Source organism: Mycteria americana, chromosome 3 (genome assembly GCF_035582795.1).
Source record: "Mycteria americana isolate JAX WOST 10 ecotype Jacksonville Zoo and Gardens chromosome 3, USCA_MyAme_1.0, whole genome shotgun sequence".
In the NCBI taxonomy this organism is placed as follows: domain Eukaryota; kingdom Metazoa; phylum Chordata; class Aves; order Ciconiiformes; family Ciconiidae; genus Mycteria; species Mycteria americana.
This window is the reverse complement of record NC_134367.1, coordinates 45,211,563-45,238,579: the sequence shown is the minus strand read 5'-3', so window position 1 is coordinate 45,238,579 and position 27,017 is coordinate 45,211,563. Positions and strand designations below refer to the sequence as shown.

Here is a 27,017-nt window from a genome sequence, read left to right as displayed (position 1 = left end):
TCCTGAACTTCCTGAAATAGAAAGCAGCTTATTTCATCTGTCCCCAGACATGACCTGTCTTGACCTAGCTTCCCCTTCATATTGAGGATTTGGGAAATTCATCAACCAAATGGTGCTTCTCTTTAAACTACTCAAGTTGCTGTTCCCAATTCAGATTTTTTTTTTAATTAAAAAAAAAAAGTAATTCCTAAAATAAACAAACAAACAAACAACTAACTTGTTTTCCTGAGAAAACATCTTTGGCATTTACTGAATATGTGCTGTTATTTGGGTCCGCAGAGAAAGGAATTCTGCTCTCACAAGTATCCTGTTTATCCAAAAGCTTCAGATAATTGCTATTTTCTATGTTTAAAGTACAATCATTGTTCAAAAAGTTTGAGTAGCACATATTTGGAGGCTCAAAAAGAACTCAAGGGAAAAATTACTACATGCCTTGTTCTTACATTCCTCCCTAGGCATCCACTTTTGTCCCCTGCTGGAGACACAATACTGGACTACACAGACCTTTGATCTGACCCAGTACAGTCACTCTTGTATCTTCTGCAAGAGTCCTAAACTTCCTATTAAAAAAAACCAACCAAAATCTACCCAGTTTTGTAGAAATTTCCATTTTCCTGGCCTAAGAAAAATGTAACTGTTACTTATTAGGAAAAAAATTCAAGGAGCAACCACTGCACGAGTAGCCTACTTAGAAACTTGTGCCATTTTTTTTTTTTAAAAGAAGAAACTTTAACTTAGAAACTTAGAAATTTGTGCCCATTTTTTGAAGAAGCTACGAAACAAGAGAATTGGAAAGAAGGCTGCAAGTTCTAACAGAGCAACAGTTTGCTTATTTCCAGCAGACCTGCAAATAGCCAGCTACAAAAGTCACATTTTGCCAAGGAAAGGAAAGGCTGTTGCGGAGAAAGGTATTATTCTACCTATGGCTAATGCACCCATTCCAATTTGCTGGGAGTAGCAGCAAATGAAGCTACGAGATGCCCGTTTATAAATAGTTGTATATATATACATACATGCATATATACATGTCAGGTTTATGAATCTATAACAATATAATGGTGGTGGTTAAATACCATAGGTGAAGGGCAATGAGAGGCTGACGCTAGAAACTTAAAACCAAAGTAAAATCGTTAATTTGTATACTTTGTATTACCTTTCATTTTCCTAGATATTCCAAAGGGCAGTTTTGTTTTCTGAACTGAACCTCTGATTTCTAAGACAAGATTACTCTTCCTCCTGCATACATTCCTCCTAGGGAGTGGAAAAACCCTGTGAATTAGCAAAATATTCAGGAAATTGTGAATATTCCTTTCCTTTCTCTTTCAAAATACTTTTATATCATAAAGACTGATTTTCCACATCTAAATGACAACAAAAATATCTGGGAAGGTTTTCCAACCTATGTCTCCTTGAATTCTGTTAGTAGCCAGAGGATATCTCTGAATTTTAGTGCTTCCCTCATATCTTCCCTCGTATATATATTTCAAAGAATATATTTTTTCTATCATCCTTATAACATTGGCTACAATATAGCAAGCCTAACACATGATATAGTACATTTTATAATACATTCATTATTATTCCAGCACAAAACAGTATCAAACAAAAATACAGGGACACTCAGAATGGCATGTTAAATCAAACAGTGCATATTACCAATTGCTGTTTGAAAGCTGCAAGTTGTAAGATGATCAACCATTAGTTAAGTCAACAGAATGCATTTTAAATACTTCATCATTTAATGTTATTAAAATAATTTCATATTTGCATACAGAATGTCACATGGCATATTATTTACAAAATAGCTCAATGTCATATAAAATTGTTTACATTCAGTATAGGAACTTAATAATTATTCTGGCTAGATAACAAGAAATCAAACCTATTCCCTGTATGCAAACTCTATTTCTTAAACAAAGTTAAACAGCCTGAATATTTTTCATCCCTTACTCCTCATTGTCCTTTATTGTCAGCTATGATAGCCTCCAGCCAAGGAAAGAGAAACAACTACCTTTGCTTCTGCCTCACAACTGGCAAACTGTTTTGCCTTACAGTTGGTAGAAGATCAGCATTGATGTGAACATTGTTAAACATTATTGCCTTTTATATATGTATAAAATTCAATTTTTTACCTTACCAAAATTAAGTTAACCTTGGTTAATCTGTTACCGAGTTTCCATACTTGGCCTCTTCAACTTTTGTTTGTTGCAGTTTCAGGCTTGGGTATATTTATGATTAAGCTTATAGAATACGTGAACTGTTGGAAAACAGAAATACTTGAACAGAGTAGGGCTTGCACAGAATTTGCTTTCTTTCAGCATGAAAGAATTCTGGCAAGAATGGATGAATGACATTTTTAGTGAAAAGAACTCTATTTCTTGTCTTACTACTCAAACTTGATTTTATGCAAAAACCTGAAATTACACACATGAAATCAATGGGCATTACTGAAGTAATACAACTAAAATATTTCCGGTTTGAAAATTATCTTCTCTTAAAAATAAGTTAGAAGTATATTTGACATAGAAGAATTATGTCATTAATAGTGGCAGAACTCTGTTTTACACATTTTTCCACTTTCCTGAAGACATAAAGTACCACTCATGTAAAAATAAGGCTGGTAAAAATCTTGAGGGAAACACTTTAGCCAATATTTTGGTCTATACAGTTTACACAGAAAGATCATAAACTAAATTCTTTTCAAGAAACTTAGGATAAACAGAATACCACAAGTTCTCTGAAGGAGCTGACAGAATGCAAGCAAGCGCTTCTAACTGCTACGGAAACTGGACTAATAACTCAGCAAGTCCGCTGAATGAACATATAGCATGTAAAATATGGCAGGCATAACAGTATTTATCCACTCCCAAAATACCAATGCAAAAGGGTATCACCTCCTCTGTCCGAATTACGTTTTAAATGAACTGCTGTTACGGACATTAACAGAATACATTAATAGCATGAGCGTGCTGATTTTCATAAGCTTTCAGTACCTTTAGAAACTCACATTAGTACTGGGTCACTTCTCTTAAGTTTAGCAATAGACACTTGTACTCAGTGTTTTTCCTGCTGAGGTCCAGTGAACAGAAGCTGAAAACTTCCACTAATGATATAAAAAAGTAAAGATGGCCTTTCATTGGTATACTATTAGGTATCAGTATATGTTTCAAAACTAGTATTTGAAATTAAGATATACAGGCTTATATACACTTATATGCAATCCTTAGATCACTATGAATCCAAATTAGAGAGGTAAAACTATAAGCCTGTGTGTGTATGGAACAGAACACACTGTTATTTGAAGAATAACCATTTCTTGAGGCCTCACATGAAGGTGCTAATTAAAAAACACTAATTTCATACCCAAACCGTCCACAACTGTGCTCTGTCACATCTACATTTAATGTGTGTTACACGTACACTGTAGTAGTACGTAACAAAACTCCATTTGCCACCATCACTCAACAACTGTGTTCCCTGGCTGTGATTTGCAATTGTTAGAAGCCAAATTTTAAAGTTTGTCAAGCATTTTCTGCTATCCTTCCCTTCAGGATAAAAAAAAATAAAATCTGACTGTATCATGGATGTGGATGCACTGAGTAATAATTTTATTCCTCTGTTACAGAAGACTTCCTAGGTCTGAGAACAAGGTCTTTGATAGAGGTAGTGATTTCCTGGAGCTCTTTTCGAATGGTATCTGCTCCTTCCTCCTCTTCCAGGTTATCCGTTGTGTCACTGTCTCCCTGTTCAGTTTTCTTAGTCTGGCTGATCAATTGTTTCACTACTAATCCCTGGTATTTGACTAACAGAGAATGCTGATCCTGAGGGGAAAAAAAACAGAACAAAACAAAGGAATGTCAATGTTATGGAGAAGGTAAACAGATCTTTAATTAAAGATTAAATTTTTAAAAAGGCATTGTCCCATTCTTGCCTAAAGAGGGTTAGTGATACATAAATGTATTTCTATCAAGGTATTTTGCAACCTAAATTCTGAGAGACATTCAAAGAGGCAGAAAAATGAAAGTGCATCCATGCTGCAAGAATAGGACAATTATCGACTGAAGAAAGAAAGCAATGCAGTTAGTAAACATCACCAATTTTGACAGTTTAGAATATAGAATTTCAATATGTTTACTTTTGAAAAGGTATATCTTTCTTTAAAACTGAATTAGAAAAGTTTAAAAAGCAACCATGCTCCAGCTGGGAGGAAAGAGAGTGTAAAATTTTCAGTTATAAGAATTGTAACAACCCCCAATACATAGCTGTCTCTATGGATAAAGGCAAAAGCTACAGTACTAATAACAGCCTGATTTTTAATTTTATTAAAAAAATATTGAAGACAGACACCTGAAATGATAGGTTTGAAATACAATACAGACCAGAGAAATTGTGTATTCTGTACATAAAGTAATAATTAGACATGAAACACAAGGGTGCCAGTCTTATGCAGCAGAAATAGTATAAGGCACAACTTTTATGTTGTGTCATAAAAAAAGGTACTTTCCCCTTAAAAAGCTAGAAAGGAATACCTCTGGGATCTTGCCACTTAGGAAATTAATGATCTGTGGTACTGATCTTCCTGGTGCATGAAGCATACAGTGGGTTGAAAACTGAAATAATAGTACTGACGTCAGGTGCAGAACAAGAGCTGGATCTTCGGTGACTTTTAGCTGTTCAATCAGAGCTTGTCTATGCTGAAACAGGACTTGCCTAAAGGAACAGGAATACATTATATAAAAATATGTTTATCATTCTGTCTCACAGTAGTTGATAATAGACTCTAAAACACATCTAACTTCAATTAATTTTAATTTTCTCCTCTGACTGACCATTTCTTTTTGTGAAATTCCACATTAAAAAAAAAAAAGCTAGCACTGGTGTAGCTCAGATTTTGAAAGCCCCCTAAAGAATTTATAAACTGTGTTGTAGTAAGCAGTGAGTCAAGCAAATTAGCTAAATATGAACCCTCCCCCCTCCTCCTTCTCCCATGGAATTAGGACTGCTTGACTTTGTATTTTTCAGTTAAACGATCTGGAAAGAAAGGCTGCCTCTTACTTACACATTCTGTGTGACTGCTACCAAACTAACCATCTAACATTTGTGCAGCAACAGAGCTACATTTCACATACTATGCATAGAATAAATAAAATTAAGGTACCTTTCCTTCTTTTTGTCTCCTTTTTTCACCATAATACCACAAATATCCACTGCAGAATCAAGGCATGAAAGAAAATCTTCTACACTCTATTAAAAAATGATATAAATATTTAATCTGTGTTAGCAGATTATAAAAAAGTTTAACTACTGTTCACAATTAATCACATGAACAGATGACTGTGAATACATTTGGAATAAACTATGGAACAAAAGAGAAAGTAAAAAGTATTTAGTAGAAATTAACTTTATTCATCTTCCAATAGTTCATATACTTAAAAACTAGAACAAACTATAATCCATTAGTCTAAAAAATGGAATTAAAAAAGGAATACATGTTCTACAATTATTTACAGATCTATTTTTTCTTAAGAAACATATCAGTATGGCCTTTTGCATAAAAGAATGAATAAATTACTTTTCTTTGTACTTAGACTGCCATAATCTGAAGGTTTTTTTTTAAACATCCAGGATTTTACTAGTTAAGAAATACATGGGAGAACAATCCCATGTATTTCTGGAACAAAATACAAGGAACTTCTGGAACAAAACACAAGAAACATCAACCACTTCAAATTGTGGATTCTCTCTCAGCTTTTGTTTTTCTCACGTGCACATAAAAGATACACTGGATTCCATCTGGAAGCAAAGAGCTACGTGACTATCAGTATCAAAATGTAAGATCACCTTTTTACCTCTTAAAATTCACAGATATGAAAATGTACTTAGTCTCACTGACTTACACAAATTCAAAAGATTATTTTGCCTTCATCCTTCACAGCAGCAGCAATTACGTACTACACTATGTATGTCAGCTGTTTATTAGCATTGTATCAGCAGAATGGAAAATCTGAACTCAAAGATTCTGGATCACTTTACCTTGCCATTCAGAGAAGTATGCAGTTTAATTAAAGGACCTTTGGTGTCTTCTGGCAATTTACCTAAAATCTTGGTCCGGACCTAGATGGGACAAGAATGGAAATAATCTGTAATATTAATTACCATTTTAGCTGTAGGCATATTTAAACAGAAGATAATTAAATATTAAATAAACATCACTAATCTACTTGAGACTGTTAAAAAGGAGCTGTTATCTGTGTACCTCACTTGTGATTGTAGAATAATTTTCTGTTGTCATCATTGAATCAGATGCTAGGAAGTTGAAAATAAGATTTGTAATGTCAGTACAGACAGTCTTCAACAGGTGTTTGGCAAGGTTAGTCTGGGTCTCATCTGTTAAAAGAAATAAGCGATTAAAAGTAACTTATTATAGTTATCTGATTCCTATGACAGTTATCACAGAACTTCCTATAATGTGGACTCTATCAACCATGAGTAGTACGAGAAAGTCATCTGGATACGTGAAGCTAACATCCCTCATTTGCAGTTGCTTATGGAACATTCTTCAGTGAAAAATGTGAGCTTTCAGGTCTCTAAGCGCATTTTAATGCATTGTTAGTATTTCAAAGGTGTACCTGCATAAACAGTAAACTAGTCCTTGTACAATCCTCCTGAACCACTAACGAACAACCACTGCTATCCATCAACAAGGAAAAAGTATGTAAAGGAAAAGTCTACAGGATAAACAGTTAAACAGAAGAGCAGGCACATGACTTCAAAACTGAAACAGTAGAATTGTAGAAAAAAGGGGCTACAGAACACATGTACAAGAAGAGAGGCTAATGAGAAATAATTCCATTTATTCCTAAACATAGGAATATCGGAGGTTTTTGCTAGTGTTTCCTTTTGTTACAAGTTTTCTGCAGGGAAAGTTCTAGAAGAAAACTGAATACAGACATTTCCAAGATGCTCTGCTACAATATTTTCCTAATGCTACTTTTCTGTCACAAAATGTATGTAGCTAAAGAAGACACCTTACAAAGTAACCCACTGCAAAATGAATCTACACCTTTTTGAAAAACTACCCTCAAAGAGCAGCTACTTTCACTATCAAACCTAAAAGAGGTTTTAACAGGGACTTCTCAGAATCAGGTAGTAGTCAATTTTTTTATTAGTGGCACAGGTGACAGAATGAAGTAAGCTTACTAATTTTTTTTTTCTTTTTTTTTTTTCCCCCCAGACAATAAAACCTGGGATGGGATGCAAACACTTTAGAAGGAAGGACAAGAACCCACAATTATCTTGACAGAAGATATAACAGACTATAGATATGAAATAAAGAGAACGTATTTCAGTAAGTGTGCGAAGCAATGCACTCCAGCATAAGGTCAGTGTTACGCAGTGTAAACACATCTCTAAGTTTTTCCTTTTTAAACCGTTGCTCTTCTTTGACCTTGAATGTAGGTTCCAGAATAAATTCAACACCCTTGAAGGAGCATATTCATTTTTTAAAGTATACATTTATTGTACCTGTGAAATGCTTTGTTCCTTTTTCAAACAACCGAATGTTGTTGTACAAGTTTGAGAATTCCTCCTGCAAGTCCTTCATAGTCTGTCTTCTGCTAGCTCCAGAGGCAGATGTTGAAGACGTGAAAACAGAACGTACAACTTCCTGATAAGTTTTTGTTAAAGGTCTTAGAATAGGGAAGAAGAAAGGAGAGAAAGGGAACATTAAGCAAAGTGTAAAACTGTAGAAGGTTTTTTCAAATATATCAGCAACAGAGAAAGCTACCTCATTACACAGTAAATGAATGGGACATGAATGCCACAAAGTGGTGAGATAAATAAAAAGCAAATAATTGAAATCAGAAAAAAAGCACCAGGAAAGTAAAATGTATTTTTGTAATTGCAGAGGTACTATTGGTTACAGTATGCATGGTATGTAAATGCTTGCCAAGGTTTTAACTCGTAATAACTCCTAAATGGGAAAAAGATGAAAGATAGAAAAGATCTCCAGAAGCAATGCTATTCACAAACTCTGTCAGGGGTCTGTGGACAAATTTCAGATCAATGAGAGCTGTTAGAGGGCAAGACTTAAGTTGCACTAAAATAGCACAGGCCCTTCTAAAGATGCCGTTACCATTGCACTCCAAGTTTATTCAAGCTTGGGCTGTTACAGCCCTATTGTCCTTTTTGCTCTGAACACACATATTCACATCCTCTCTCTTGTATGGAACATCTTTTAAAAGAAGTTATTCATCTTTGCTTAGAACAGTTTGCTGACCTAGCTTACTGCCCAGTTCACACAGGTACCAGTGGAGCCACAAAAGACAAGGAATATGAACATACACCAAGGGCTCTACAGAAGATGGGACTGGTGAAACGCCAACATGGATCGCTGTAAGGGGGTGGAAATACACCCATGAACCTGAAAATATGCTTGCTGACAAAGGCCACAGAACCACCTACTACTAAGCAGAAGCATTATTTCTCATTACTGTGTCAGCATCGCTTTCTAATACGTAAGCAAGTATGTAACATGGAGCTGTACAGACAAAGAATATTGTGGTTCACTTCCATCAGCAAAACATTTTTTTCTAAGCAAGAAAACAGATTGAAGAGAAGATTCATCTGAAGTGAATCACAGACTTTCTAACTCCAGTTGAATCACTGAAATTACCTTATTAGATGTTCAGCAAGTTCTGTAATAAGCTCTTCAGGGCAATCCTGCATGTGGGTCTTTAAAACATCCTGAATTTCCTCTTGTGACATGAAAGGGAACTCCAGCTGCTTATTCCTACCTATAGCAGCCATGAGAAACATTCATTGAGAAAACATTATATTTAGTTTTGCTGCAGTTACTCTGTGGCATGAGACATTGAAATATCTCAAAGTCCAAACCTGCACAGAAGTGCGTTTCCAACAATGCAAAAACAGGGATGACTACACACAACAGTTGAATTTTACACATATGAAAAACTGGCAAAATTTGTCTTTTGATCACTTAGAAGTTATTTTCTGTAGTAGACAACCTAAGTATTGTATGAGGACATGCATTTTTGGTGAGACATTTCAAACGGCCTGGCCCATCCATTAGTTCAGAAACAATGATGTCACCAAGACCAAATAGTTTTTGAAAACACCAAAACTGAACAGAACATTCCTATTTGAAGGATTTCACAAGGTTGTTGGGGTTTTTTTAAACCCCATTTAGTAAGGTACACAATCACGTAACAGAGAGTATCCTAAACTTGAGGTTACAGTATAAAATTTGAGACACGATAAAGCAAGAATATTAAAACAGACAAGAAGTTCCAGTAATAAATTCAACTTACATGCTGCTGGTAAATGCATATGAATTAGTGCATCTGTATTTTGGTTTTGGACAAAATATGAAGTTTATCTGCATGCTGCAGAATTTAGTTTTTACATATAAGAATGAGATCAGGATGATGACAGGGAACCAGAAAAGCACAGGCATTCCATGTTCCAGATGCAGCATAAACCAGGTTGTGCTGGTTTTGGCTGGGGTAGTTAATTTTCTGGATAGTAGCTAGTATGGGGCTATGTTTTGGATTTGTGCTGGAAACAGTGTTGATAACACAGGGATGTTTTCATTATTGCTGAGCAGGGCTTACACAGAGTCAAGGACTTTTCAGCTTCTCATGCTCTACCAACTGAGAAAGCAGGAGATACACATGAAGCTGGGAGGGGGCACAGCCAGGGCAGCTGACCCAAACTGGCCAAAGGGATATTCCCTACCATATGATGTCATGCTCAGTATAGAAACTGGGGGAAAGCTGGGCGGGGGGACCGCTGCTCAGGGACAGGCTGGGCATCGGTCGGTTGGCGGTGAGCAATTGTTTTTCATTTGCATCACTTGTCTTAGGTTTTATTTCTTTGAACTGAACTGAATAGGAAATCAGTGATGTTCCTAGTTGTGCCACAGTAGCAGTGAACAACATACAAGGCTACATAAACAGGTGGAAAGGCAGCTTAAATCAAGTTTTGGAAGGGTCTTATTTATATTTGAATGGTTACATCTGAATTTATCTTGGGATTTTGGTTCAATCTATTTATTACAATACAGCAACAATTGTAAACCATGAAAAGCTATACCAAAAAAAAAGATGATTTAACACTGTTTTATTCAGTAACTGAGCAGTCCTGAAAAATAACTTCACTTATATGTGAATTACAGTAATCTATGAGAGTAGTATCATACAAAATTAAGATGCTGTACTCCACAACTTCAAATACCATGTTTAAAAGTATTTTTCAGTCAGTATTGAAAGTCTAGATACTATATATAAAATGGAAGTACACATTTCTGGTACTCCATCAAATAAAAGAAGTAACACATAATTATGATTGTTTCACTTGCAACCACTGTTTGCTAAAAGTCTAACAATGTAGGTGTTTACTTCTGAAGAAGCCATCCATGCTCCTTCTCCTAACAGTAAAGGTAGAGAAATGGGCACCAACAGGGTTCGATTCAAATTCACAGATTGTAATACACATCTAAAACAAGTGAGACAGACTAGGTCTTCAAAGTACCTACTTTCCTCCATTACAAAGTCAATAGTTATAAAGGTACCTAGCTCAGATGTAGAAGTCTCAGTTAAACAAGATGAATCTTATTATCTTATGAATCTAAAATACTAAAACTTTGACTGTATATTTTAACTGCTATGAGAAAAAACACCTAAGTACTGTTTCATTGCTATGATTTGTTAATTTAAGCTAATTAAGCTTTGGAACTGGATGAGAACTTCTCTATTTATCATACACTATTCAGCACGTGTTAAGAAACTAAGTATAACATTCATCCTGAAATTTAAGGCATTTCCTACATAAAATCAAATAATTAAAAAAAAGCTCTCATTTTCTTTACTTAAATTTCTTTTTTAAAGACTAAGTTATACTTTTCAGTGAATACGGTATGTCCATTTCATTTAAATAGCAACATCATATCCTTTGACACAATTCTAACTAAACTGTATTCTCATCTTCTTTGATATTTTACCTGACCTTATCAATACAGTTGGGAAAAACAGAAAGTGATGTGGAAAAGCAAGTGATAAAAACATGTCAGTATGAATAGATAGTGCCCAAAATAAAAGACAAACCTGTGCTAGTTGCTTGTGACTCTTCATCACTGTCAGCATCCTTTCTCCCTTTCTTCTTGGTTTTCTTAATCTTGATCTCTCTAGCATTACCACCTCCTCCTCCTCTCATGCTTCCACTGCCCTCTGGTGGAGAATTATTTGCTTAGTACACAGTAAAGCTGCAGCACTTAAAAAGTTCACAATATTATGGTAATTCAGCTGTGTTACTTGTTAATGCTGAAGTAAAAAACCACAACCTGATTCTAATGTAACCTACAATACATATTCCAGAATCTTAGGGCCGTAAGTTTCATTCTTAAGAAAAAAAGGCAACTAAGTCAAAGCCTTGTTTAAGCTAATATCATTAATAAACACAAATACTAATCATATCAAATGTACATAGCATTAAAAAAAAAAAAAAAAAGAGCAGTATCTTTTCCCAGCTGAAAACAGATGAGATACGAGTGTCCATAATGTAACAGGAGATTTTCTGTTGACTGAAAATAGCATCTTAGTAAACATTTAGCATTTTTATTCAGTGATGCTGAATAGCTGAGCTACTCAAAAATATTACAGATAATGTAACTTTGTTAACTTTCAGAGAAAGAATCCTATGTAGTAAGCATTTATCCAAAATATTCTTGGAAGCAAGCATTCAATTAACTAGAACACTAATTCTTTTTTTACTATTCCTAGATGACTATAAAGCAACAAGATGTTCCAGTTCTGACAAACATAACAAATTACTTAGTTCATAGGTCCCATAATCCATGTATTCACACTGCAGACAGGATCTCAATTTGCAATACAGTCCCTCTCAACAAGGTAAGCTCTTCTGCTGTTTGTTCCCTTTTTCACAGCTTGTTCCCTTCTTTTTTCACTTGAAAGAAATCTAAACTCTAGAATTGGTTCTATACATGCACTAAGTCTTGAGAAAGTAGTTATTTTTCCATTTAAATATAAGGTCCAAGATTTCAAATAACTACATTATGTAATAGTACTATCCTTTAAGAAAAGGAAACACAAAGACATGAGGCTAATACTCACAAAGCTAACTGCATCTGTTACGTGCCATAGATGGGCTTTTAAGCATTACTGTGCAGGAACAGCAAACTAGTTCACTTGCAGCTAGCAGTGGATGGTGTACTTGTGAGACCTTCTGAGTTTGTGACCTCTCCAAAAAAATGAAAGAGTTGTTTACTAAGTTTTTCACAAGCTTATTTGAAATGTGACTGCATTCAGCTGAGCAGATACAACCTGTTTGTCAACTGTGGAATATACCAGTTATTTTGGAAACAAGCTCCCTTTATTCTGTATTCCACTTTAACAGCCATACAGAAAAAGCTGCAATCTGCAGTCAAGATCTTATCCACAGAGAGATGAACCAAGAGAGACTACTGCCAGAAAAGCCATATTTTATGACAACAGGATACATGGACTGTAACCTACAGAAACGATTTCAAGAGTACATGCCTCTACAGATACTTGTTTGTAACAGACTGTTGCAAATGGTATTATAAATAGACAATAGAGAATACATCTTGAAAGTTTTCATTAATCCAATACATGGCAGAATCCGTATTTGTATGAACTGCATTAACACTATGCCATGTCAGGTTACACTTAAACAACAGATATTGATATAGTCACGCGCAGACCTTACGATAGGCAACATGACATTGGCCACATTCTGCCAATACACAATAACAACATCTAATCCTTAAACCGTGATGTTGATTGTTTTAAGGTAATACACCTAACAGTCCATAAAAAGAACACTTCAGGATAGTGCTTGCTGATGGTGCAGCGTATGTTACCTGTCCATATGAATGTGTCTAGACATGCAGTACATGCTCAGTAGACTCTCGCTCCTCAGAGGGCTGGAAACTGAGGTCATTCTATTTATGACAGTTCAATTAAAGTTCAAGCTTCTCTGGCTTAGTTATGGCCTAGAAAAATCTGCTGTCTCTTGTGGCAAGAATAAGTTTAGTTTCCATGTCAACTCAGTCATAGCCTTTTTAAGAGTAGAATATAAGGTTTTATTTTGCAGATAAGTATATTCAATTAAGCTAGATGCATCAGTGCTCTAATTCTGTCACTTTCAGTAGCACATAAAGCTCTGCATGCGAGTTCAACATAGATCGCTCAGCTGTGCTGTAGCAACACAAGAGCCACAAAGTTTTTGGGACTGAAAATACAGTCTTTATTCTGAATAATTTGGAAGATTACAAATAAAAAGAAAGATTTGAAAGAGTTAAAACATTTTTATTCTTCCTCAGATTCAAATCTATTCCAAACAGCCATCACACAAATGGAGTAAGGCTTGGGATTAATTTAACCCAGAATACACCTTGAAGTAAACTGTGTGAATCTCCAAATAACTGTTGTGTGTGACAATTGCGTGCAAACAACAGACGATTGTCTGGCATGGGATTCTCAGGAAAGATGTACTATATTCTCCAAAAAACCCAATCTTAATACCTCATTTCTCAATTTAGACAGAGTGATTTTGGAATTAACTTCTCAAGACTATTAGGAAATATTTTCATTTTCCTGGATCCCTGAAAAGTGGGGAGTAAGACTGTATCCAGACTGTGTAATAAAAAATGGTACAGAGGTCCCTGAGCTAATACTGGTTTGGTCAGTCCTCAGTGCGCAACTCAATCTTATGTGACCACACCGTACACACTGATAAATGAACATGTATTCCTTGCTTCTAAAGCCAGCTGCCTTGTGTTGGACTAACTCAAGATATCTTTATGGTACTTCCTCTGCACTTCTGAAATCCTCTGCAAATCTGAAATTAGTTCTCACAGACATAGCTTAGATATATCTACACCTACAGTATAATGATGAGAAGTGGTTGGATTATTTTTTAAATATCCTCAGCAATGGACTGGAGGCAACTAATGGACTACAAAATATAGTAACTTTATATTTGAATATTCCCACTGCTAAACAAGCCTCTTTTTTTTTTTTTTTTTTTTGGCTCAAGCTAAATATTGATGCCTTACCTGTTGCTTTCTTTCTTCTTTCATCCTTTTTGTCTTTTTTATTAGCATATGAATTCTCTAAACCAGAAGCCTGTTTTAAATCTTCTTCAATGATTAAATTAACAGGGTTGTTATTTTTCATTTCCTAAAATGAAGAACATGCACTTAATAGCAAAAAGATACACACAGCAACAAAAGATACATACGGAAACATTTAAGCCATTTGGCCATTTTTAAGTATACTAATCTAACAACATGTTTTCCAAGTGCAACACATGAAGAGACATTTACTCTTCTCTTCAAAATTCAGCATCTGATCATACTGTTAGTGTGATGGTGTTCTCCGAGTGCAAGTGAATATACAGTAAATTACACTGATTACATATACAAACCTTTTCTTCATTTGCCCTTCTTCTTAAAATATGTTTCAGATGAGATGTAAAGAGATGGTAACAGCAAATGGAAAGTCACATAAACTATACTCCAACACTCAACATATATTGCATCTTGACCAATAAAAAAAACCTGTACCTTTTCAGCTTTCTGTTGCATCATATCAGAAAAAAGATCAGCACAGCTGCTTAGAAATTTCTCACTGACCACAATGGTGTCACTGAAGACTAAACCTGAAGAATTTTTGTTTAAAGATCTCATCGCTTGCTGAAGCAAAATCCCAACATCTTCTACTGACAATGAGCTAGGCAGAAGAGTCTAGGGTAAAGAAAATCAAAATCATTTACATACAATAATTTGTTCTAGAATGGACAGACATACTTGTATGTGGATAAACACAATCCACAGACACCCCATTTGACATCTGTTAACTATTTAGAATATATTGCACTTTTAAAATTAAACTAGTAATTTAAGAGTAAATACTATTTTAAATCTTCTAACATCCCAAATCAACATTGCTATAGAATGTGTTACTTCTGGGAAAACACATGGCAACTTCTTCAAAATGCAGCTCAACAGATACAGAGTAACACCAAACACAAAACAACAGCAGGCCTTCTTACAAGCGACAAAGTAGTGCTGTAAGGCCTAAAATTAGGATTTAGCCAGGACAAAATGGCTAATATCCTCCTGCTTACTGAAACTGTCATAAGAGTTCAGTTTAAACTTTTTTCCAAAAAAACCCCCCACAGAAATATATTGCTGTCTAGCAGAATACATTAGCACTAATTTTGAAAAGGAAGTTAGTCTTAGGTATCTATCAACTGAATACTGATATGTCCTTCCCCTGTTTGTTCAGACCAACTTAAAGGCAAATAATGACTTTTTACTTGTTATTTTACTTAAACTGAATATTCTTTTTTGACAACATGGAATTTTCATTATACATATCTGCACTTTCAATAAAGTATCATGTGACACAAAAATGAGACAAAATAAATAAATCCAACAACAACTGAAAGGATTGCTTACTGCTACATCTATCCAGTTTCCAGAGCTGATGGCTTCCTCTACAGAGGCTTCAACTTGATCCACAATTTCTTGACCAACACAAGCTGCTCTCAGAAATAGGAGTGGTGTAGACTTGTATCTTTTTTTAATGTAGCCTGCTGGGTCAGGGATGCCAAGTCTGTACAACGCATCAAATTCTATAAAGTAGTTAAATGTCTGTTACGTTTAAGTACCTTCATATACATGCAGGATCTTATGTGGTAATTTTTTTTTAAAGCAGGAAATGAAGAATTACATATAGTTTTTATACAAGTAAATGCAGCCTCAAGCTGATGCTGACCTAAAACTTAGTTCAGTACAAGCTACAACTAAACACAGTTAATAGAACCAGGAAGATTAAATCAAGGACATGACTTTGGTCTGAGTTTTGGAAAAACTTTTTTTTTTTCAGATTCTTATACCATTAAGTTTATCTTTGCAATTATAACTTTCCAAAGTAATATAACATGAACAATATTTACATATATACAATGTCAAAATGTTTTGTTTTCAAAAGTTACTCCAATATACTAATAGAATCGTGCAATGCCTCACAAGCAGAGCATTTCAACTATTCAGCAGTTTATACTTAGACGTTCCGAAAACTTTCAAAGACTTTGACAGATACTCTATCAGTCAAGCAATATTACAGAAACACTTACTACTACTACAGTAAATTATGCTGAACCTTTTCAAACTGCCAGACTAACTGTTATTTAGAGACTGGTCATTTGGGATCATAAGGGCACATTCCTCTGTTTATTCAGGTCCACATTTTCCCATAGCTCCTGTTTTAAAACACTACCATCCAGCATCACTCAGCTTTAAGTTAGATAGGCTTATCTGGATTCAAATCAGGACACTAGTGCTACCCGCTCCAGTTCTACAAATCTTATTTTGGACAAAGTTCTTCCTGTGCACTGCACACTTGGCTATCTGGACTATTAACAGCCAAAGTTTGGTTGTAATCCGGACACCTGGACTGAAACTCCAACCATGTGGGTCAAACATGATCATCTGAAAAGTCTACAATGAGCAGTCTAAGAAATGTTTTCAGAACTGTAATAAAAGTAGCCTTTGTAATTCTGTTTGTGAGAAACAAAGTTAGTGTTTAGCCCTACGGTTGTCTCTGCTGAAATATGGTTCTTCGTGACAAAGTAACACACATAATTATAAGGAAGATGGTCTTTTAATAAAGGAGTATCAACTTCTGTATTGATTTCCACTTACTCTTGTGAGGCTTCACTCTAGACACTAGCTATATTAGGGCAAGACCAATTACCTAAACTAGTTTTAGAAAGATATTTTATCTACAAGAAGATAGATTAATTACCTAAGTAACCATTCTGCTTGAAAAAGGAATCCACCCAGTTGCTCTGTGTTCTGGCATAGATGTCTGGAACAAACACAGCCTTATCCTGTCTCCCGCCAACCACGGTGCCTTTCAGACGGCCAGTGTTAACAAGTTCTTCTAGCACAGCTACAAGAAGAAAATAAATGATGCAACATTTTCCACTTCAATATATCCATTAATCAAAACATAGCAATTATTTTGCCCGTTTTGTTTCTTCTTTTTTCCCCACCCATTAGTTGTTTGTGCTCGTTCTAGGGAAACATTTCCAAGTTCTATCAATTACTTTTAACACTTATGAGAATGTCTTGATAAAAGCTCTGGAAATCATACAATGTTTCAGAACAGTGAGCTACAATGGCAGGATCAAAGCATTTTTTTATTGAACATATATCTGGAGAGTTTGAGCTTCTAATTTAGAAAAGTAGTCATAAAAGAATTTTTCTCTGGCCAGACAATGAAATATATGAGCATTTTATTAATACTGTTCTCTTCAAATTCACTGCTTGCATGTTATCCAAGATGAAAAAAAAGAGAGATCTGAACACACTAAAATGACATGAAAAATTGCTACCTAAACTGCATAAATGTGAGCACCTCCTACTGGTGACCATCTTCATGGTTTACAATGTTCACACTGTTGCCACTAATAACCTCCTGATAATGCACAAATATTGTTGACAAAGAACGTATTGTAACTGGTAGTACCAAAGTACTAAGCCTTTCTTGATGCTAAATAAGGTATTTTCAATCCATTAAAGGTGCACAGGAATATCTGATTTGCATCCTATGTTCTGCTTTTGCCTTTTTGTAAGTCACTAGATATATTAAAAAAAAAATAATCAGTGACATAACTGCCAAGCTCTGCTGATTTCCAGAGCTTTACTGGATGGCTTTTTTTATCCTCAGTTTGTGTTGGTTTCTATTTCATTAAAAGACAGATTTTACCCTGGAATAGAACATTGAATGGTATCACACGGTACGGCTTCTTCCTCATTAAATACGAGTAGCAGTCAACATTACAACATGCTTAGACAGCATACAAGGTTTAGCTCACCTACACAAGAAAATTTACCTGAAAACCTGGTTCCAGAAGAAATACTGCATATTAAATCATGATTTTTTGTCAGATATGCCCATAGTGTGGATAAGCCTCTATAAGCTGGCAGCTACTGAACACAACTGCCACTAACAAAGCTGAACAGTACTTACACTGAAAAAATGTAGAAGAAAAAGAAACTGATTTAAACAATATACAGCTTTACATAATGTAAGACAAGAGCTAGAAATCATGTTCTGCCATGGTTCAGTCACCTGGTCTAAAATGGAGCTTGTAAGACAGATTCTGAAAATGAAATTAGATTTTTATACTCACTAATAGTTTAGTTACCCTAGCAAATAGAGTTAACGTGCCTATTCTACTTAAGCAATTGTCAGACAATACAGTTTTGTTCTCTGTTTGCTATCTCAACTTGTTTTTGTTCAAATATTTTGGGAAAAAGTGTAAAACTTTAATAGATTTTCAAACAATTTTGTGGAGCACTAGCAATGAACTGGAGTCTTTATAGAAAGGGGAAGAAATGAAGATGCCAATTAATTTTTGTATTATTTCAAGTGCCAGTTCTAAAACTCCAGGGCAGAGCAGGTGCTTTCATAGGAGATTTCAGAGCCCCTACTACAATTATGCCTAGATAGTCTTTTGTTTTAAAATAAAACAACAGGACCTTTGCAGAACTACTGTAATCTCACACATTTTTAAAGGTGATTGAGTGTTTTGTAGTGTCCTATTAGGTCTCTGTCAAAGTCTGGCAAAGACAATAAGCATCCCTCCATGCCTGTGCCAGCAACACAATATTCAGAAATGAAGAACATCTGTGCTTTCATTATGCTTTGTAATTAGTGTTTTAACTCAGTTTCTCATTTCTAAAATTATTTTCTATCATAACTTCATGCCAGCTTAACATGAATAGCAGCACAGCTATGCGATAGAACCACAGACTATTGTTTTTCTTGTCTAATACTAAGTGTTGATTAAATAATTAACTGTTTGTGAATTACACAAACAGTACACTGAACTTACATTTTTTTTTTTTTCTGGAAGAGACACAAAACTGACAAAGACCACTTTAAAACACATTGCTAATAATGACAAAGATAAAAAGTGAGGAGTATAAGTAACATCATTAAAAGATATTTTTCAATTTCCAGCATTTGCGAAATTGAAATGGTATCTCAGCAAATGGACAGAATAAAATTAAATGTGCTCTGACAGTGAATAAAAAGCTCTTTGAAACTTATGAAACTGCAGAGGAGATGAAATACAGTAAGAAAAACTAAAGAAAAAGATGAACAAACTCACTACAAAAAAGGCCAAGAAAAAGAAAGTACTAGAAATACACTTAGCCATGACTACTGGTGGCAGGAAAACACTAGAACTTCAACTCACATTAACACTGTACATGAGCAAAACATGATCATGTACTTGCAGGATCTGTTTGAAAAAGACTGTAACCACATACTGATATTTGTTGGGTACTGCAACATTACTATAATGCAGTTTGACAGATTTTCCTTTTAATCTATGAATACCTGGATGGTGCATTCCAAAAAAAGAGGAAACCTTAAATTGATTACGTAAAAGTAGAGTGTTTATATGATTTTATTTAAATGCTAAGGTTTTAATTTTTAATGAATGGGCTTGTCGCAAAGAACAAGAAGGTAAGGAGAGATATCATAGCGGAGCTGAAGTGTGCAATGCCATGAAGGCAAAAAGACCCAATCAAAAGAGAAATATTAACTTTCATGAGAAGAGATAGAAAACCATTAAAGGATTCTGAAGACCAGCAGCACTTGGTCAGGCAGCGTACAAGACTAATGATGCTTGAAGCAGCGTTTTGGACAGACAGGAAGGGGCAGTCAAAGAAAAGCTGCAACATTAGAAGTGAGAAAGAGTTAAGTACTGCCTAAAAGTTTCAGGAGTTGGATAAGAAATCTTTATGCATTTCTATTTAAAAAAAGAACCGTGGAAAATAAAAGCAAACAGTTTAAGGATATGCTTTATCTCTCAGCATATAAAGACATTTAACTAAGAGCGTAACAAAAGCTCTGCCTCTGCTATCACAGAGAAAAGTCAATAAATGAAATCCAGAGCAGTTAATGCCATTTGGCTACATAAAATCTGTCCCCTTTTGTGTGCTTCACTGATAAAACTGCCAGTAGCTAAAGGCAAATAACAAAACAGATGACAAAATGAGTACTGTACTTCTTGCATCATTCTGCCCCCAGAGGCATTTCATCAACGTATGCTTTCATTGCTTTAGATACAGAGAACATCTCTTCAGTTATGGATAGCACAAAAGGTTTAACACTTTTTACACTAAAGAGAAACATATTGCTCTTCATTCCAGAATGAAGGCTACATACTAAAATGCTTCTTTGAAAGCATACTTCTAGTAATGAAGAATCTATGAATTAACTAACAAAAATACGAAACAGTCTGAATGAAACTCACAGTAAAGCAAATGTTCTTGAAATCCATACCGAGTGATCAAGTTACTTACAGGTGTAGGCCTTGGAAAAAAGAACAACAAAACAATGTAAGTTAATGACCTGAAATTGATGTGGAGAATCTAGAAATAAGAGAGGTTACTCCAGATGGACAAAACTACATGATATCTTAGCCCCAGGGTGCTACACTGATGTTTAACAGAGCTTACAAGGTTTTAATTTTGAATTACTATGAAGTTATAACAAAGCTACAATAATTATTGTAAGGAAACTTTTGCTGTCCCAAGTTTTTCTCTTCATACAAACTGACACAGAAAGTTATTGATTTAATGAGAAAAATTATCTATAATCACATGTAGTGGGTAGACATCAATAGGTAATTGACTGGGGAGCAGTGCAATGACAATGAGGATAGATACTCTCCAAACAAATGAAAGAACTACTGATTAATACTTTCTTCAGCCAAAAAACTTAAGTGTGTTGTATACTGTATATTGATATACCTTCCTTGTTCTCCTTTCAAAAGGAGGTCCCCATTTCAAAAAAGTGAGTCTAATATAACTAAATATTTCACCCCAGGAACTGAACTACACTTAAAGAAATCTATCCATAGATCTTTATTTTCTTTTCTTTTTTAATCGCAAGTGAATTTGGTCCGTAAAGACCTATGGTAAAAATATTTTAATATGTGGTTGCAGGTGTTGCAATTTACCGAGTAATCGCAGTGAAGAGACCACGAATGCGTGCTCGATGCCGGGACACAAAGGCTTCTGTAAAAATCACCCCACGGTTTTCCTGGTCTAGTTGTCCATGAATAATTCTACCCAAACGCTTGGATAATGCCTGTAAATAGAAGCTGGGATGACTGCTAAAACTGTATATTAATGATGTTAAACAAAAATCAATCAAAAAATCTATATTAACAGATCAGCAAATTAGTTTTGCTAAGACAGGCAAAATACTCAGAAACAAGGACTACAAGTGGAAATTATTATTTAGGTATATTGAGAATGTGTCTTACTACATGTAAGTTGATGCCATTATGGCCCATGCTCCAAACTTCAGGGAATTCAGCCTTCCTAATAATGCCCTCTTCTATCAGATATATGTGTATTTAATGATGAAAGAAAAATTTGCAAAAGAAATAAGTATGGTTTGGAGATGCACAATTAAAACTAAGATTTAACCTTTGTATTAATTTTGTATGAACCAGTGGCAGATGAATTCACTATCCATTTTTTCAAACAGTCAAGATAAAAATTACTAACAATGAACACAAAAGAAAGAGGTGCAAACAGTTTATAAATGTGCATCCTTGCAAAGTGAACTAGATCCAGGAAACATTACCCAGGAAAGAAAGAGAAACCATGTAATAATTTTTGTATGTTAGAAATGTTTTTGTAGAAGCTGATCATGTGACAAATACTAGAGGAAATCCGCTCATAAATTGAGAGTCGACAAGGTTCTCTGTGGTACCTAATATGACTGTTCACCTAACACATACCATAGGACTACTGTTTGAAAAAAGTATCTTCCAAACAAAATCCAACCTTGACTGAAAGTCAACAACGGTAAGAGAATTCTCCCTAACCCTTTTAAACACTACAATAGTCATTAACAAAGGTAAATAGATTTTTGTTTCTACTCTGAATGTCTGGCTTCAGCTTCTGGAAACAAACGTTTATTTTACCTTTTCTGAATAAACTGAAAGCTCTCTACCATTGTATTTCTGCTTCCTGGGTAGCTAATGAGACTGATAAAATTACCCCTACATCTTTAATATTTCAAACAAAAAAATTTTCAGAGCTTACACTAATCTAACCTGTTCCTAACATTACTAATCCTAATCTGTTCCTAACAGTCATGAAGATTCTTAAGAAATTTTGCCCAGTAGTGAAAAGGCAAACATCAACCTCAATCTGTGAATAGCTGTAACACTGCAACCTTTATGTATCTAATACTTTTCTGCTTAGAATGACAAACAGCTCATCACAATTAAAGCCATGGATATTGCAAAGATAACAAAAGAAGGTGAATACAATCAATTCTACATTTGCCAGGTTGGTGGCTTGCATCACCTGTATCAGGAAGTCTCCCGGAAGGTCGTATGCCTTGCAGAGTTCCGATATTGTCACCTGGCCAGTTTCCTGTAGTTTATCATTTATTTCTTCTGCTAATTGATCCAGGTAACTCCTTTTTTAAAAACAAGAAAAAAAAAAACCAACACATTGTGAAATTCAAGATCAACCTGTTAGCCACATGCTGAATTATTAATTGACCTGGCACTATACCTCCTTCTGTTGCACCTTTGCAAAAACAAACTGAAAGTTATTTTAAATGAATAAAGGAGAACAATGTCAGCAGAAATGTGGGGTTTCTTTAAAAGCCTGCTAACTAGTAGCTAGTATTAAAATTGGCCATTTATCTGCTTGTATTAAACTGTCAAAAAGCAGGAACAGGAAAACATTATATGCTAATGAGACTTAGAAAAGGGCTTTAGTGAGCAAGATAGGTCTTAATTATTTCAAGAGAGCCAGGAACTTCACATTCTTTGCCAAGAATAAATCCTGCAGTGCAATCAATAATAGAGACAACCCCATAAGAGTATTACTTCAGTGGTTGTTAGTGTGCTGAATGTCATGAAATAACTTGCTCATATATCTTAGGCTTGTGAGGTAAAGCAAGAGGTGGGAAAAAATGAGAGCGTTTGTCAATAGCTGGGGCAGATAGCAAAGCCACAGAGCAAATGAGATTTGGCTGCTGTACACAAAGGCACTGCGTAAGAAATGAAGCCTCTTAAGTGCAGGATACTGGGCAGAGACATTCAGTAAAGCCTTGCTCCATGGATTCACTGGATGCTCTGCTGAGACAGGCCTCATTCGCCATTTGGAAAAGAAGCACTGATCACCACCAAGCAGCCCTAGAAAAATGTATTTCACTTCAGAAGCAACAAAGGCTGGCCATCACTTTTAGTCTGCATTTTAAAAAATAAAAGACACATGAATTATACATATTGCTCCTGAAAGTACTCACTCATTTATAAGCTGTCCCAGTACAAGCTGAATAGTTTTCTCAGATTTAACGATGTCATTAGCTCTGTTTTCAATGTGCAGAAGGTCCACATTTATTACCTAAAAAAAACCCGCAATGAAACCTCTTATCAGAACTTTAAATTGAAAGTAATTCTCTAACATTGAGATATTACACTTGCGCATTCCTATGTCTTAAGGAAAGCTGCTTTTATTTTTTACTACTATTGCATACAGTTAATCTGTGATTTGGAATAAAGCAGTGATGCTTTAGGGGGAAAAAGCTCTCTTTGCAACTGTGACAACGTTAAAAGAAACCTATATAATAAAAAATTCCAGAAAGCTACGAACAGAAAATACTAAATTGTTTTTCGGAAAGGTTTTCTGATTCCAAGTAATTTTACTCAAGCCAGAAGGGAAAATTAGTCACAGAGGAAGACTACTGGAGGATAAAGATTAGTGGAGACAAGAGATTAATGAAGGAAGAGGGAAGATCCAGAGGCATGCAAAGTTAATTATGCACGCTCCTGCAGCTTTAAATTTAAATGGAAAACATATTTCTTTTCTGTTTGCCCCCCTTAGTTTACAAAGGAAGAGTTCCAAAAAGAAAATCTGTATATTTTAGTGGTGATTTCAGAGGTCCTAGATTATCATTAAGCAGATAGGAGCTTTAAATAAAGCAGTAAATGGATGGATGAAGTAATCAGCAGTACTCTGACATGAGCTACCAGCTCTTCATAAAGTTTGTTCTCTTTTAAAAAAATAACTTAGCTGGAGTATAACTGATGAACTTTGTATTTACAATATACACGGTGAAGAAAACAAAGAAGTATATAGTTTTTAATTACTAAGAAGTTACCTGTTGTAAGTCAACAATGTTTACTCGACCTTCAAAAAAAAGTACAAATATACTTTTAGTATATAAAATGTGTTTGAACAGATTTAGAATATAGCATAGTCCATCGTGTACAGAATATTTCTTCCTTACTTTTTTGTAGACCAATTAAACCAACTTTGGCTTTATATATTGTCAAATCACAGACACCACAGATGGTCAGTGCAAAATATCCCATATTGTTCTACCCTATGGCCTTGCTGACAAACCAATACAGAAATTCCAGAAGTAAAAATTACTGTTCAAACTCCCTCCCAATTAGTTTTTGCCTTGATGCTGATCTGGATTTGACCACTAGTCCAAGAGTATCAAAACAGAGATTGCCAAAACTTTCTACATTTGCATGCTACTAACAAAACCCAGCAACTTCAAATTCAATTCAAGCCATCCTACTGATATGATACACAACGGCATAACACAAACTGAGGCATACTTGTTGTAATCGTAAGAAAATGGCTAATCTGTATGAACATAATAAGGAAGTTAATTTTCCAAACATATGATGCCATGAATTCACCCGTAAATATATTTGTACTAAATATGTTTGTACTAAAAGTACAATACACTGTCTTCTTATTAAAACAATTGACAAAAAGCAGTTTGAAGCTTATTTGCTCCCTTATATATCTAAGTCAGATCTTACAAAGCAGATGGCTCTTCATGCTCGTAAAATAAAAGACCTGCCAATGACAACTCAAAAATATTATTATTACTAATGACATGAAAGGAGAATGATTTTGAAATTCTGATTCAAGGCCAAACATCTGGGCCAGATACTTAACCATACTAAAATGCCAAATTTTCTTCAAAAGGGTTCTTAGACCACTTCTACCTCAGAAATTCTGCATGGGTGAAAACAAACCAAGTAACATATGTTGATATGCTTACCTAAAAGCTTAATACAGATCTGAAGTGAAAATAAAATAACAGTAGGTGAATTAATGTGTAGATGAAGCAATAGGAAGCAAGCTCACTTTTTTTGCAAGGTTAAGGGTACTGAAGAAAACTTTCAAATTCTTTCTGTAGTCTTCAAAATTAACTTCCAAATTCAGAGGAAGAAAGCAAATGCCACACTTACCACCACAAACGTGAAGCTCATCCCGGATCTCCCTACTAATCTGTGCTGGAGTGACATACTCTTTTCCATCAAGTGTGTGCACTACTTCCAACTGCTTTTCTGCAATCAGTTTAGTGACAATTTCTATACAGTTCCGTTCTGACAATCTATCAACAGCATAAAGAATACTCAGTTATTCTAAGTACTTGCTAAAATTGTCTTTAAATTGATGTTTCAAAAATACTAAACACAGGAAGTACAATGAAGATTACTCGCTGTTCTGTGTGAATACTTTTTAAGAAAAAAAACTAATTTCAGGATCCGACTTATTGCCCTCCAAATCATCCATATGGCTTCACTTATGTGGGTCATATCTCTCTAAAACAACTTTTACTCTTCTCCTGAACAGCTGTCAGCCCCTTTTGCTGTGAGAATGCACCTGCCCATGCACTTAGGAATGGCTGTGCTTACAGAATTTGTGTCTCTGAGCCTTCTGTACTTCTTTATTTTAGGATTTTGTTTTGCTTGCTTTGGATTTTTTTGCTTTCTTTAATAAAAACAAGTTCTGGGCAACAACCTCAACTGCTCAACAACACGTCAGGAAGAAACAGCGTACTGGAGGCGTGACGATGTTTAGCGTCTCGATTACAAACCCATGCACTTTCGTGGACCTGCATATACTCCCTGGGGGCCCTAATGCCCCTTCGGGGCTCACAAGCATCGACACACAGGTCAGCGCCAGCCAAAGGGGGGCTGCGGACGGGCAGTGCCTGGTTGAACCCCCTGGGCCCCCGCTGTGTGTCAGGACCGGGGGCCGTGGCACACTGCTCCGTGGGGGCAGAATGGGGGAGGGGAGGGCCGCCGGCGCGCGGAGGGGGCGCCGGCAGGCGGTCCGCAGCGGCAGGCGGCAGGCTCCAGAGGCCGCAGCGGGTATCGGCACCGCCCTGCTCACCTGTGGGCCACCTCGGCAAACTGCGCCCGCTGGAAATCGGCCGCCAGGCGCCGAATCTCCTCCCAGGCGGCCGCCATCGCCGCCTCGCCGATACACGTCAGTCCCCGCCAGGCGGGCTACGGGCAGCGAGCCGGGCCAAACCTGCTCGCCGCGGCCGCCGCCCGCAGCGCCACCTGTCGGGCAGGAACCGCCCTTGGGCTGCCGGGCCTCGCCGCAGCCGCGGTCATTAAAAAAAAAAAAGAAAAAAAAAAAAAAAGAAAAAAGCCCACGTAGCCACGAGAGAGCAGGCAGACCTGTTGTGTTGTCAGCAGCGAGGCTCAGCGCAGTGCCATCACGGCTGACCGGGATGCGGGTGTCCTGAGCTCAGGCCTGGGCGCTGCCGCTGTGCTGTCCGTGTGAGGCCGACCTCTCTGACAGGGTGAGGGCTAAAACTTGGTCTGAAATGTAAGCCGAGTTTTCAGCGTATTTGTGGAAATATGAGCAACGTTAGAAGCTGACGTTACTGCAAACGGAAATGAAATTTAGACTGGTAGTGGGGTGTGAGGTAAATAGTGTTGCCATTTAATGGCACCAGTGTTACACAGTGAGGGATGAACTGAATTTATTTAGCTGTCAGATCAGAGGTCTGCCACACAGTTTTATAGGCCTTTTCGGCTGTTGGATGAAGTTGACTTGCCTGTGGTAA

General features: G+C 36.0%; 1 protein-coding gene across 1 annotated transcript; it reads right to left on the bottom strand.

Annotated features, from left to right (window-relative positions):
• Window positions 1–1,545: 1,545 nt before the first annotated feature.
• Window positions 1,546–26,463, bottom strand: UFL1 (UFM1 specific ligase 1). Its single transcript, XM_075498406.1, has 19 exons — window positions 26,333–26,463; window positions 25,402–25,547; window positions 24,288–24,316; window positions 23,433–23,530; window positions 22,478–22,592; window positions 21,112–21,242; window positions 20,404–20,462; window positions 16,875–17,021; window positions 15,524–15,699; window positions 14,627–14,806; window positions 14,117–14,240; window positions 11,124–11,246; window positions 8,675–8,795; window positions 7,525–7,688; window positions 6,257–6,387; window positions 6,034–6,114; window positions 5,159–5,244; window positions 4,530–4,710; window positions 1,546–3,821 (listed from the first exon to the last, which is right to left on the bottom strand). The coding sequence occupies exons 1-19, from the start codon at window positions 26,407–26,409 to the stop codon at window positions 3,609–3,611; spliced, it is 2,382 nt and encodes a 793-aa protein (XP_075354521.1). The 5' UTR covers window positions 26,410–26,463; the 3' UTR covers window positions 1,546–3,608.
• Window positions 26,464–27,017: the final 554 nt, after the last annotated feature.